The following is a 12,875-nucleotide window of genomic DNA, read 5'->3' as shown; positions in this document are numbered from 1 at the left end:
GAGGGCGCCCAGGGGACTTAGCTTCGGGTGGGTCTTCGCGCTGGGCGGGCAAGGGGTTGGTTTAGGAAAGGCACTGGTGCGGCCCCTGGGGGCTTGGGGAGGCGGCCCTCGGGCCTGAATGCCTGCGGGGCGGCGGGCGGTCCGGTCAGCACCGCGGACAGCGCCTGGCGGGGGAGTCGGGGCGCGGCACTCGCGCTTGGGAAGGCGCGCCCGCCGAGCGCATTCCGGTGCGTCGTCTTCCCTCCTGGCCACTCGCGGGGCGGGGAAATCGGAACCCCGCTTTCCAAGAGAGCGACTGGGGCTCGGGCCACAGCCTGGGGTCCGCTGGGCGCCGGGACCTCCGAAACTGCTGCGGAAGCCGGGGTCCCACCGGGGCGGGGCGGAGCGGAGGAAGCAGCGGCTTCCCAGACCCTTTGGTCCGCAGGGGTTCGCTGGTAGGAGAGAGGCTGTGGTCTTGGGGCGTCTTCCCCACCCCAGCCCCCCAAGTCAAGGCACTAGAATCCAAGGTGCCATCTCCCTCGAACTTCGTCCTTTCTGGTGGCCTTGCCGTGTCACTCCTGGTCTCCAGCCTCCATTTCCTCATCTGTAAATGGGCATAATAATAGCATCCCCCCACCCAGGAATAGTTGCGGGGTGGGGGGGTCCGTGAAAGCGTGCAGCTTGGGTCGACGCCTGCGTTTGTTGCTGGCAGCCGTCCCCGCCCCGGGATCAGAGCGAGTGCCTGGCGAGCTCCAACTGTCTCCCCACTGGAGGCGCCGCCCCTCCGACCCTCCCCGCGCCTGGAGCCCCCGGGACTCAGCCACGCCCCTAACACCCCGCTGGTAAATTCGCCGCCCTCACTGGCTTCCTCGGCCCGCGTCCTCCGCCACTTACTGCTGCATCATGCGGTCCCCGGGCTTGGCGCTCGCCTTCCTCGCCGTGCCGCTGGTGGTGCGCGCCGACTCGGAGGGTGAGCACAGGACCCTGCCTTTCTGCTCTGCCCTACCCTCCCCGGACGCTCCCTCTTCTCCGCTTTATGCCCTGCCCCTAGTGGGGGGGGGTGCGTCCTTTGGGGAGGAGAGGTTGGAATTGGGGCTACAGGAGAATAGAGTCTGCCTGGCATCCACTGGCCAAAGCCCTGTGCTCCCACCCTTGGACCCTGGCTGGGATGGCGCTCAGAGCCCAGATGGCCTGTGTCAGCCCAGTCCCCTCCCACCGTCTGCAGGTGCCTGGTGCTACGACTCACAGGACCCAAAGAGTGGTGAGGACAGAGTGTTGTGTGAGGCTGTGTGGCACTGGTCTGTGTCCTGTGTCCACTGCACTTCTGTGGTCTCTGCGGGTTTTCTGTCTGTAGTCCTGGGTCGCAACGATTGGGAGCCCCCTCTGTGTGTGTCCGGGTCTGTGGCTGCTGTGCTCTCCAGTCCTTCTGTGTGTGCCAAGCTGCTCACATCAGGCGGGACCCATAAGCGTGCCGTGTGGCCAGCCCACGTGTGAGCAGGTCGTGGAGGTCCCCAAAGTTGGCATGTGGCCAGGTGCCAGCAGACTTTTCCAGGCCCCTTCCCTGTGGAGCAGCTGCCTGCAGAGGCTGTACCTGTGATGGTGTTGCAAACATTATGGCCAGCCCAGGTTTGGGGGGTGGCAGTTGTGACCTGTCAGGTGGGGGCTCTTCCCTGGGTGTGTGTGGGGGGGAGGAGGGCCACCTTTGTGCACCCCCATGTCTCAGCCCCCCTAGAGACCTAGACTTGTTCCCCCAGGCCCCACCCACTGGAAGGAGATGGCCCCAGCCTGTGGGGGCCCAGGCCAGTCCCCCATAAACATCGCGGGACCCCACCCTTGGACCCTTCATCTTCCAAGGCTGACTCAGCACCTCCAGGCCCGTGGACCCTGGAGAATGATGGTCATACAGGTCAGCACCCTGGGTCAGGCCCCCCCTTCCACAGACAGGGACAGCAACCCCCTGCACAAGGATCAGGATCCCCACACAGGAGATGAGACACCCTACAGAGACCAGGGATCCCCCCACAAGGGTCAGGAACTCCTACAGATGGATTAAGAGCTTCTACATAAGGATGGGAATGCCCCCACAGGAATCAAAATCTCCATAAATGGCACAGGAAGCTCCACACACAGTGGTCAAGACATCCCCCAATGGAGGTCTGGAACCCCCACATAGAGGTGCCAGGAACCCCCTACCAGTAGCAGTCAGCCATTGTCCCCGAGGACCAGAAGTCAGGGCGTACCCAGAGGTCAGAACTCCTGGAGTCACCACAACCTCCAACAATCCCATAGCTGAGGTGGATCAGGACCCCCGCCACGGGAGGCTGCCTTCTCCCCTCCGTGCAGGGTCGGGGGTTTCCACTGCAGTCTGTGGAGCCCCACCTGGCCGGCCAGCAGAGGGGCCTGGACACCCAGGGTGTCATAGTTCCAAAGAGGCCCAGCCAGGGGGCAGACTGGCCTGAGGGGGTACCTTTGCTCGCACCTTGTGCCCTAATGGCACGAGAGCAGCTGAGTGGGGGAAAGAGAGGGTGTCATTTGTTCCCTCCCCCTCAGTGCTCCGCATGGACACTGGCCCGCAGAGCCTGCTGGAGATGCAGGACGCCAGGCTGCCACCACCATCCTACCGTGCCCTGCAGCTGCACTTCCACTGGCTGGTGCCCCGGGCGAGCAGGCTCAGAGCACAGCCTGGACGGGCAGCACCGCCCCATGGAGGTGGGCCTGGTCATGGGGAGGGTTGGCGGGAGTGCCCCATGGAGGCCAGGGCAGCCTGGTGGGAGTAGCTGGGTACCTCCCATGGTCTGTGTCTCCCCAGATGCACGTGGTCCATATGAACACCCGGTACCAGAGCATAGGGGTAGCCCGAGGTCACCCTGATGGTCTGGCAGTGCTGGCCGTGCTCTTGACAGCGAGGGAGGGGCCGTGTGCCTCCTGGCAGGGAGGGGGGCTGCTGTGTGACAGCCTGCTTTCAAGAAAGGGGGTCCATGGGGGTCTGCAGAGGGGACAGGTGGCCTGTGTAATCTTGGGTGGGCATTGGGGCCCCTAGAGGCTTTATAGGATGAACGGGTTCTGTGAGGGGGTGTGGCCAGTGAGAAGTCGTGGACCTGCAGGGTCAGTGGGGGTGGACCTGCAGGGTCAGTGGGGGTGGCCCTCCTCCCAGCAAACCCCCTTCACCTCTCTTCCCACTTAGTCTCCCCTATACCCCTCTCAGTGTTCCCCCCTTTTAAGACCCCCGCTCGAGCCCCTCTCACTTGGAGCCCCCTTCCCAGGATCAGGACTCTGACAACGCCAACTTTTCGGCCGTCTGTGGGGCCTGAAGAACATGTCTGCGCGCGGTGAGGGGCGCGGTTCCCCGCGGCGGGGGCGGGGCGGCCGGACACCGGGAGGTTGGTTCCGACCCGCCGCCGTCTCTCTCCCAGGGACCTCCGTGAACCTGGCGTCCACCTTCCCGCTGTCCTCGCTGCTGCTGGGCGCCTCTGGCCTCTCGCGCTTCTACCGCTACGCGGGGTCGCTGACCACGCAGTGCTGCGAGCCCGTGGTGCTCTGGACGGTCTTCGAGGACACGGTCCCCATCGGGCGCGCACAGGTACAGCCCGCGCCCCTCCCCCCGCCAGCCGCCCCGCCCCGCCCTCCCGTGCGCCGCGCCTTGACCGCCTCCGCCCCACACCCTCAGGTGGCCCAGTTCCGGATCGTGGCCCAGGCCGGGCCCCCCGGCTCCCGCCCCGCGCCGCTCACGGAGAACTTCCGGCCGCAGCAGCCTCTCGGAGTACGCAGGGTTGTAGCTTCCCCCAGCGCCTCGGTCCGCGCGGCAGCCCCCACCCCGGCCCGAGGGCACGGGGCTCTCCTGGGCTTGGGGCTCAGCCTGTGGCTCTGGCAGGGGCCCTAGGATGTAGACATGACCACCTTCCCGCAATAAACGACTCACAGAGTGACCTTGGCCTTCTGTGGCTGGGGGGAGGGGGGCAGCCTGGGCGCACCGCAGCTCCCACGGAGGCCTCCCGTGCCACCCTTCCCGACCCCACCACAGCCAGTCCCAGACCCCATCCAGAACCCCAGACCTCCCCAGATCCCTCTCGGGGAGTAGGCACCCCCACTCCCATCCTACATCTTATGCCTGAATCCCCCGATGAGACAGAAGGAGAAACTCCACCTGCTAAAGCCTAAGATTACTATTTTATTTTACAAACGAGCTGGCTGACCACCCCAGACACTGTGTGGTTTAGTGATGCCTCCAGCTGCCATTTCCCAGAGGCCAAGAGGTGAGAAGCTGCTGGATCCCAGCTCTGCAGCACAGAGTGTTGTGTCCTGGTGACAGGGACAGTGAGTGAAGGGCTGTCTGTACCAGGTGAGACCCGACCCAGGCGACACTCCGGGAAGATGGGCTGTGGAGTCTGATGTAGGTTGACACTGGAGAGACACTGCTGTCGGGTGACTGCCTGCGGTGAGGCTACTTAAGGTAAGTGGCCTTCGTGTCACTGTCAAAGCAAAGCTGAGAGTCCAGGGGGCACTGACCAGATGCGCTGTGTCCAGGCAACGCTGTCCAGTAGAGGGTGGGCCCGACTGTCAGGGGAGTGAAGCTGGCTAGAGTTAGGCTGCTGTCCAGGGCCCACGGTAGAATGTGCTCGTACATCCGAGTGACACTGTCCTGAGTAAACCTGTGTCCAGGTGACAGTGTCCCAGCAGCCCACGTGTCCCCGGTGTCTGTCACTTGGTGTGTGGGTCACACTCTCCATCCACCCCAGTGCATGAAGGCCCGACCTCCTCCCTGAGACCCTTCAGGAAAATACTCTTGCAACCACCTCCCCCAGACAGAGGAGACCTTGGGCTCTCCCGTTGCGCTCACTCTCGGAGGCTGACATACTCCTGGCCCGAACTTTACCCCGCCCGGACTCCGGCTCCAGCTGTGCGGAGCCGGCCGCACTCCCCAGCCCGTTCCGATACCAGAGCGCTAACCGGCGGCGTCAGAGGACCCTTCTCGCTCCAATCCCTGCTCCACGAGCCACCTGGCCGGTCCCAGGTAGCAAAGCCCCGCGGCCGGCGGCGGCGGCGGCGCGCCAGGCCCTCGCCCCGGGCTCCCTCTCCCTGCGCTTAATCCCCGCCGCCCTGCGGGGCCCCGGGCGGGGTCTTCTTGAGGTTCTTACGGGCCGGGGCCCGGCTCGCGCCGCCGTCGACCGGGCTGTCCGAGGCGTTGTCGGTGGGCCTCGCGCCCGCGGCCAGGGCGTTCACGGTGCCCAGCGCCCGCAGCAGGGCCGGGCCGCGGGGGCCGCGAGGCTCGCGGAGGGCGAGCGGCGGAGGCGGCAGCAGCGCGCGCAGGGCGTCCAGCTCGGCCCTCAACTCCGCGCGCAGCGCCTCCAGCCCCGCGCCCATCTCGGCGCGCACGGCCGCCAGGCCCTCCTGCAGCTGCCGCTCGCTCACCTCCAGGACGCCCGCCTGGTAGGTGGCCCCGCCGCGCGGCTCCCCGCACACGGAGCACACGGAGCCGCGGCTGCGCGCCTTCTCGGGCTCCCCGGCCCCCGCGCGCTCCACCAGCCGTGGCAGACGGGGCGCGTCGGCCCGCGCCGCCGCCTCAGCCCGGAACTGGCACCGCAGGCGCGCCAGGCGGCCTGAGGCGCGGGCTTCGTTGGGGCTCGGCCTGTGGGGCTGCGGCTCGGGGTCCGGCCAGCGGCACACCGCGCGCCTCAGCGCCTCGCTGGCACCGTACGCGCTGCGCGCCTGGGCCCACGGGCGCCGGGGCTCTGCCGCCATCCGCGCCGCCGCCGCCTCCAGAGCCCGGCCGGGCCAGAGCCCCAGCCCGTAGCCTAGCGACCAATGGGGCCCGGGAGACGCTTCGTGGAGAGGGCCTCCGGGACGGCTGTGGGAACGACCAAGTCCTCGGGGAATCTGGCCTGGGGCCCCGCGGAACCCCCGCAGGGCTGAAACCTAGGCGAATGGGGCCCCGGGGAACCGGGGGAACGACGCCAAAGACTTGAGTGTGCAGGACTTGTCCGCGGTGCTGCGCTGTCAGTGGGTCCCAACAAGGGGCTTGAACAGGCTTCTGGGCAGAGGTGATGGGGACGTGGAAGCGCCCAACCCCGAGTGGGGAACCGAGCTCACATACTCTGCTCAAAGCCACAGTCCCCATCACAGCCAGGGGAAGGCAGGTGTGGTCACGGCCTGAAGCCCTCCTCACTGGCTGGGGCCACCTCCTCCCATACCACAGTCCAGGCTGCTATCTCTCCACTGCTCCCCTACAGCCCACACACAACATGCACTTCTGCCCCTGAACTCAAGATCCCCATTGCTCTCTGCTGGGCCCCTGCCTTCAGGAGGCTGCTGGAGGTCCAGGCCATCCCTCGCTGCTGTCTGTGCACTGGCCCTGTCCTCTTCCTCCTCTAACCCAGTGACCATCTTCACCCGCTAAGCCTTTGCCTAGGCTGTTTGTCTGGCCTGGAATGTGCCCCCTGCTCTCCCCTCGCCTGGCTGTTCCCACTCATCCCACTTCTCCAGGGCAGCCTTCCTTGACCATCTCACCCCCTACCAGGGAACTCAGGCCCCTCCCCCACAGCACCCTCGCAATCATGATTAAATGGCTCTGTTCTCTGTCCACCTCCATCCACAGTAGGATCCCGAGTACGGGCCCAGTGGTGCTGAGCGGGCTGGATGTTGGATGAAGTCCGTGGGTGAATGAATCTGGGGCTGAGAGTCCCGGGTGGGGCCACCCCACCCCTGTCCAGCTGTGCACCTCCTTTGCCTGGCATTCAAGGCCCTCACGGCCATCCCTGCTGGCTTTCCTGTCCTTCCCACCTTACCACTGCACCCCATTCATTCTCACCCTGGTGCCTTGCCACATGCACTGCTGCCCGTGCCCATCAGAGGGCCATGGGCAGTATGCTGTGGGCCTCTCTGGAAGGCAGTATCCCCTGCCAACATGTTGTGCTCACGGCACCCGAGGGGCTAGTTAGGACTCTGGGTGCCCTGGGGCCTCCCCAGCAAATTGTGGGGAGGGAGGGCCTGGCGTGGATCCAGGCTGGGCTGGGAGGGGAGATGGCAAGACAGCCACTGGAGCCTGTGTCCCCAGGGCCCAGCGGGGCCTACCCTCTCTGCAGCTCTGTGCCCATGTGTGCGTGTGTGTGTGAGATTCGGGGTGCCGTCGACCCTGTTCTTGGGCAACCTTGGCCCCAGGCCACTGTGAAGAGGCCTGGATCCCCTCGGTTCATTCATTCATTGGAGCCTGTCGCTCTGGAAGGTGCAGGGAGGGGGGAGAATTTGGTGCTCTGTCAACCCCTCTGACCCTCCATTCTGCTGAGTCACCTGGCCCCTCAGGACCTCCAGCCTGTGGCTCTGCTGCTCCCTAGAGCCTTGTTAACCGTACCGGCCACCACTCTCTCCTCCTTAATTAAAGTACGACTGACACAAGAGCCCTGCATTCCTCTCCAGGCCTGCTGGAGCCAGGCTGTGTGACCCGAGGGCTCTGCCCTCTCTGAGCCTTACCTGTGAAACGCAGGAGACCCTCAGGTCCCCAGGAGGGGACAGCAGGGAGGCCGAGAGGGTGGGAGCAGGTGTGGGAGGGACTCCAGATTTGCCGACCAGCAGTTAGGGTTGTGAGAGCCAGGAGGGCCTAGAGTGGGCTGCCCAGGCAGCCTGGGCCTGGGGAAGACAGAGGCCGAAGGAGGTGGTGTGATAGGAGCAGAGACAGACTGGGAGGGGAGGCCCTGGGGACCCCATGGGTCCTGAGGGGAGTTGCAGATGTGTTGGTTGGGGCGAACAGGCAGGGGTGGTCAGCACGGCTCTGATCCCCAGAGGTCAAATTCAGTGAGGATCAGGAAGCAAGGTGTGGTGACCCTGGCCCCATGTTCATCAGTGGAGAGGCCAGGGTGCAGGTGAGGCCTGCGGCGCGGAGCCAGGTTGGAGTGCCCTGGCCGGAGATGGCTGGTCAGAGCCAAATGGCTGTTGTCCCTTCAGGGGACAGAACTGCTGGGTGGGGGGCTGCACACAGGCCTGCTTTCCAGGTCCTCCCGGAAGCTCCTCACAGCCCTGAAGCCAGCCTGCCAGGGGGCTCCCTGTATGGGGGTGCTGACAGGCCCAGCTCCTCCCCAGTCCCGTCCCTCTCTGTGTGCCAGGGGCCAGGCAAGCTGTGTCTGTGGGAAGCCACCGACCCCCCCGGGCTGTCCCCAGCCGGGCTCTGTGCCTTCAGGCCAGCCCTCCCACCAGGCAAGGTGGGCGAGTAGCTGCTCATTAACACAGGGAGGAGAGACCACCCTGGGCTCAGCCTCTGCCCAGAGAAGGGGGTGGTCACTCCCTGTGACTTCCCTGTGGTCACCCTTGCAATCTGTTGCAGTTAAACCCTGGCAGCCACCTAGGCGGGAGGTTTTCTTTCCCAGAGCCTGAGGGCAGTCGGGAGCCAAGTGGGCATTGCATGCTGGGGGAGCTCTGGTGGCCTTGGGGGGTGGGTAGGGAGCAGCCGTGTGACTGCAGCCTCACAGTCCTCAGGGGAGCATCTGGTAATGCAGGTCCCCAGGTCCCCAACCGCACGAGGTAGAGGGGGTGTGGGTGCTGAGGGCACAGAGGTCTTTGTCTTCTGCAGTTGAAGGCCCACCAGGTTCTTGGCAAAGCAAGGGATGTGGCGAGGCAGGTGGTGGTCCTGAAGCCGGCGGGATCTGAGGGCCTGTGTTGGGGCGGGGGCACACCAGGCAAGGGCCCAAGGGGGACAGGACCTCTGTGCAGGCCACCCACCGGGTGGGATGGGGGTTAGTTTTGGAGCTGGTCCTGGCAGGGGCGGTGTGGCCCAGGTCTCTCGGGTAGGGGCTGTGCTCTCCATCTGGCCAGACTGGCTGGGCCTTTGGAGGGTGAGCAAGCCATCTTGGCAGGGGCCTGGACCGCGGGCCCTGGGCTCTAGGGAAGGGAAGGCTATGGTGCCCTTAGGCCCTCAGAGTGCAGGCCACGTTGTGGGACCTCGGTGGACTAAGCTGGCAGGTCTGGCTCAAGCCATCACTCAGCACAGTTCTGGGCAGCTTCATCCTGCCTCACGGGCCACTGGTGGTCCCTGTGGCCTCGCCTGTCTCTCCCCACCCCACCCCCACCCGTCAGAGCCCAGGACGAGTCTCTGCTGGCCAGGAGATGGTGAGGGCGCAGAGGCGACAGAGGCGGGAGGGCGTTCAGTGGCCAGGGGAGGCCTGAGTCCTGAGGTCTCTCCTTTAAATACAGGGTCAGAGAGGGGAAGTGACTCACTCTGGATCCTAGTGCTAGAACGGGGCTTCCTGTGGGCGCTGGACTTGGGCACACCTTGCCCCTGAACACCCCCTGCCCACCAGGCCCTGGAACTGTGCCACGGCCTCCTGGTGGCTCTAGCTACCCAGGCGTTCCCTGGGAACTGTTCTGGGTCAGGTGGCTCTGTGGGGGGCAACTCATTACCCGGTATTGACCTTGCCTGACCTCAGTAATGAGTTCATTACCTGGTAATGGCTTTGTTTGCCTGGTCCTGGCGTCAGCAGCCTGGAGTAGCTCTGACCAGTCTGGGCTGGGCCCCTGGCCCCCCAACCTGCCCCAGGTGGGGCATCAGGCATACCAGCATCTGTGTGTGCCCCAAGGGCCCAGCCTTGGCTCTCAATGGGACAAGCTCCCCAACCTTGGGCAGCTGAGACCAGTCACCACTCTGTGCATCACCCTTCCACCCACAGATGGGGCGGAGTGGGGAGGGCCGCCTCGGATGGGCACACTGCCCATGCAGGGGTCCTCGGGGTCCCCCTTCTCTTACCAGCTGAGCCGGGGTCTCCATTCAGCTGGCCCCTGGGATGGACCTCGTCTCATCATTCCTGGTGAACGGGGCTGGGCCCCATCAGGAGCCCCTCCACCTCCCTGTGGCCAAAGGTCACCTCTCTGTCCTCATCTTTGATCTCTTAGCAGCACTGAAAGAGCTGGCTGTGCCCTTCCACTCACACCCTCCCGGCCACCCCAGACCCTGGCGCTTCTTGCTGCTGCACTGGCCCCCCAGACAGAGCCACCATACTCCCACCGGCCTCACCTCTCCAGTCCTTGGCTTTGGCCCTGACCCTCTCAGGCAAGGCTGTTAAACCTACATCTGGGGACTTCCCTGGTGGTGCAGTGGTTAAGAATCCGCCTGGCAACACAGGGAACACGGGTTTGATCCCTGGTCTGGGACGATCCCACATGCGGTGGAGCAGCTAAGCCCAGGTGCCACAGCTACTGAGCTCTAGAGCCTGTGAGCCACAACTACTGAGCCCATGTGCCACAACTACTGAAGCCCGCATGCCTAGAGCCTGTGCTCCGCAACGAGAAGCCACCGCAATGAGAAGCACACAGACCGCAACGAAGAGTAGCCCCCGCTCGCTGCAACTAGAGAAAGCTGGTTCAGCAATAAGGACCCAATGCAGCCATAAATAAATAAATAAATAAATGTTCCTGTGAGGGAGGAGCCAAGATGGCAGTGTGGGAAGATGCAGAGTTAGCGTCTCCCCACAACTAGGGCACCTGCCGGGCGCTGGTGGGGGACTCTGATCCCCAAGGAGATGGGAGGAACCCCAAAGTGAACCGGTAGGACGTAAGTGGAGGCCAGGCAAGATCAGCACCCCTGAGGCTGGAGAGATCAGGAGAGGCAGGCGGGAGGGGCCCTGAGGGAGGAGCAGGAGAGGAGCGGAGGGTGTTAACCCCACCCATTTGGGCATGGGGAGCCTGCTGAGCTCCCAGGCTGGTCCCCTGCCCTCCAAGCCCCCTCCAGGCTGCGTGGGTCCTTGGGGGCATAGGAGGGAGGCCAGGGAGATCAGGACAGGCAGGTGGGAGGGGCCCTGCAGGAGGAGCAGGAGAGGAGTGGAGGGTGATTGCCCCGCCCACTTGAGTCCAGGAAGCCTGCTGGGCTCCCAGGTGAGGTCCCCTGCTCTCTGAGACCTAGGTGGGGGGCACCCTGGGCCCCTTCTGTTCCTTGAGCCTAAGTCCCACCCCCCACAGCCCCCAGGGCCTTTTCCAGCCTTGTGAGTACTGAGCATTGGCCCTGCCCACCGCCCAAACCTCACCCTTGCTTAGGCCCCACTCTGCATATCCAAGGCCTTTTCTCCCCCACCCCCACTTTTTTTTTTTCCTTTCCCTCCTCCTCTTTTTTACTGTTGTGGTACTGATGTAACTTTCAGTTGTTGATTCATCTGTTTTTTAATTTTTACATTCTTTCTAACATATCTGTTAGTTTCCTAGTCTAATTTTATTTTTTACTTTGTTATTTTTCTTTTTTTTTTTGCCACCCCATGGGACTTGCAGGATCTTGATTCACGAGCCCAGGGTTGGGGGGATGTTTCTGCAGTGGGAGATCCGAGTCCAAACCACTGGACTAACAGAGAACCTCAGACCCCAGGGAATATTCATTTGAGTGAGGTCTCACGGGGTTCCTCATCTCAGCACCAAGACCCAGCTCTACCCAATAGCCTACAAACTCCAGTGTTGGAAGCCTCAGGCCAAACAACCAGTAAGACAGGAACACAATCCCACTCATTAAAAAAAAGAAAAAAATGAGATGGCAAAAAAATATGTCACAGATGAAGGAACAAGATAAAAACCTACAAGATCAAATAAATGAAGAGGAAATAGGCAATCTACCTGAAAAAGGATTCAGAGTAATGATAATAAAGATGATCCAGAATCTCAGAAATAGAATGGAAACCCAGACTGAGAATATACAAGAAACATTTACCAAAGATCTAGAAGTACTAAAGAACAAACAAACAGAGATGAACAACACAATAACTGAAATGAAAAATACACCAGACGGAATCAATAACAGAATAACAGAGGCAGAAGAACGAATAAGTGAACTGGAAGACAAAATGGTGGAAATAACTGCTGAGAAACAGAATAAAGAAAAAAGAATGAAAAGAATTGAAGACAATCTCAGAGACATCTGGGATGATACTAAATGTACCAACATTCGAATTATCAGGTTCCCAGAAGAAGAAGAGAAAAGAAAGGGTCTGAGAAAATACTTGAAGAGATTATAGTGGAAAATTTCCCTAACATGGGAAAGGAAATAGTCACCCAAATCCAGGAAGCACAGAGAGTCCCATAAAGGATAAATCCTAGGAAAAACACACCAGGACACATTAATCAAACTAACAAAAATTAAATTCAAAGAAAAAATACTAAAAGCAGCAAGGGAAAAACAAAAAATAACATACAAAGGAATCCCCATAAGGTTATCAGCTGATTTTTCAGTGGAAACTCTGCAGGCCAGAAGGGAGTGGCAGGATATACTTAAAGGGATGAAAGAGAAAAATCTACAACCAAGATTACTCTACCCAGCAAGGATCTCATTCAGATTCAATGGAGAAGTCAAAAGCTTTTCAGACAAACAAAAGCTAAGAGAATTCAGCACCACCAAACCAGCTTTACAACAAAATGCTAAAGGAACTTCTCTAAGCAGGAAACACAAGAGAAGAAGAAGACCCACAAAAACAAACCCAAAACAAGAAAGAAAATGGTAATAGGAACATACATATTGATAATAACCTTGAATGTAAATGGGTTAAATACCCCCAACCAAAAGACACAGACTGGCTGAATGGATTAAAAAACAAGACCCATATATATGCTGTCTACAAGAGACGCACTTCAGACCTAGGGACACATACAGACTGAAAGTGAAGGGATGGAAAAAGATATCACATGCAAATGGAAGTCAAAAGAAAGCTGGAGTAGCAATACTCGTATCAGATAAAATAGACTTTAAAATAAAGACTGTTAAAAGAGATAAGGAGGGGCTTCCCTGGTGGCACAGTGGTTGAGAGTCCACCTGCTGATGCAGGGGACGTGGGTTCGTGCCCCGGTCCGGGAGGATCCCACATGCCACGGAGTGGCTAGGCCCGTGAGCCATGGCCACTGAGCCTGCGTGTCCGGAGCCTGTGCTCTGCAATGGGAGAGGCCAC

The 12,875-nt window shown here is 61.3% G+C and overlaps 1 protein-coding gene and 1 pseudogene across 2 annotated transcripts; one reads left to right on the top strand and one right to left on the bottom strand.

Moving 5' to 3' along the window:
• Nucleotides 1-882: 882 nt before the first annotated feature.
• On the top strand, nucleotides 883-3,859 carry LOC307062442 (carbonic anhydrase 15-like; annotated as a pseudogene). Its single transcript has 8 exons — nucleotides 883-949; nucleotides 1,205-1,240; nucleotides 1,734-1,885; nucleotides 2,530-2,688; nucleotides 2,789-2,897; nucleotides 3,202-3,308; nucleotides 3,393-3,559; nucleotides 3,647-3,859. The product of its transcript is annotated as a carbonic anhydrase 15-like (transcript).
• A 1,202-nt stretch (nucleotides 3,860-5,061) lies between these two features.
• LOC307061724 (protein FAM246B-like) lies at nucleotides 5,062-5,800 on the bottom strand (the record flags this gene model as incomplete). Its single annotated transcript, XM_079716993.1, has 1 exon — nucleotides 5,062-5,800. Exon 1 carries the CDS (start codon nucleotides 5,716-5,718, stop codon nucleotides 5,062-5,064), a length of 657 nt encoding a protein of 218 aa, XP_079573119.1. The 5' UTR covers nucleotides 5,719-5,800.
• Between the last annotated feature and the right edge of the window lie 7,075 nt (nucleotides 5,801-12,875).

Source organism: Hyperoodon ampullatus (assembly GCF_949752795.1).
Source record: "Hyperoodon ampullatus genome assembly, chromosome: 13".
NCBI classification, from domain to species: Eukaryota; Metazoa; Chordata; class Mammalia; order Artiodactyla; family Ziphiidae; genus Hyperoodon; species Hyperoodon ampullatus.
This window is presented reverse-complemented; position numbering and strand designations above follow the sequence as displayed.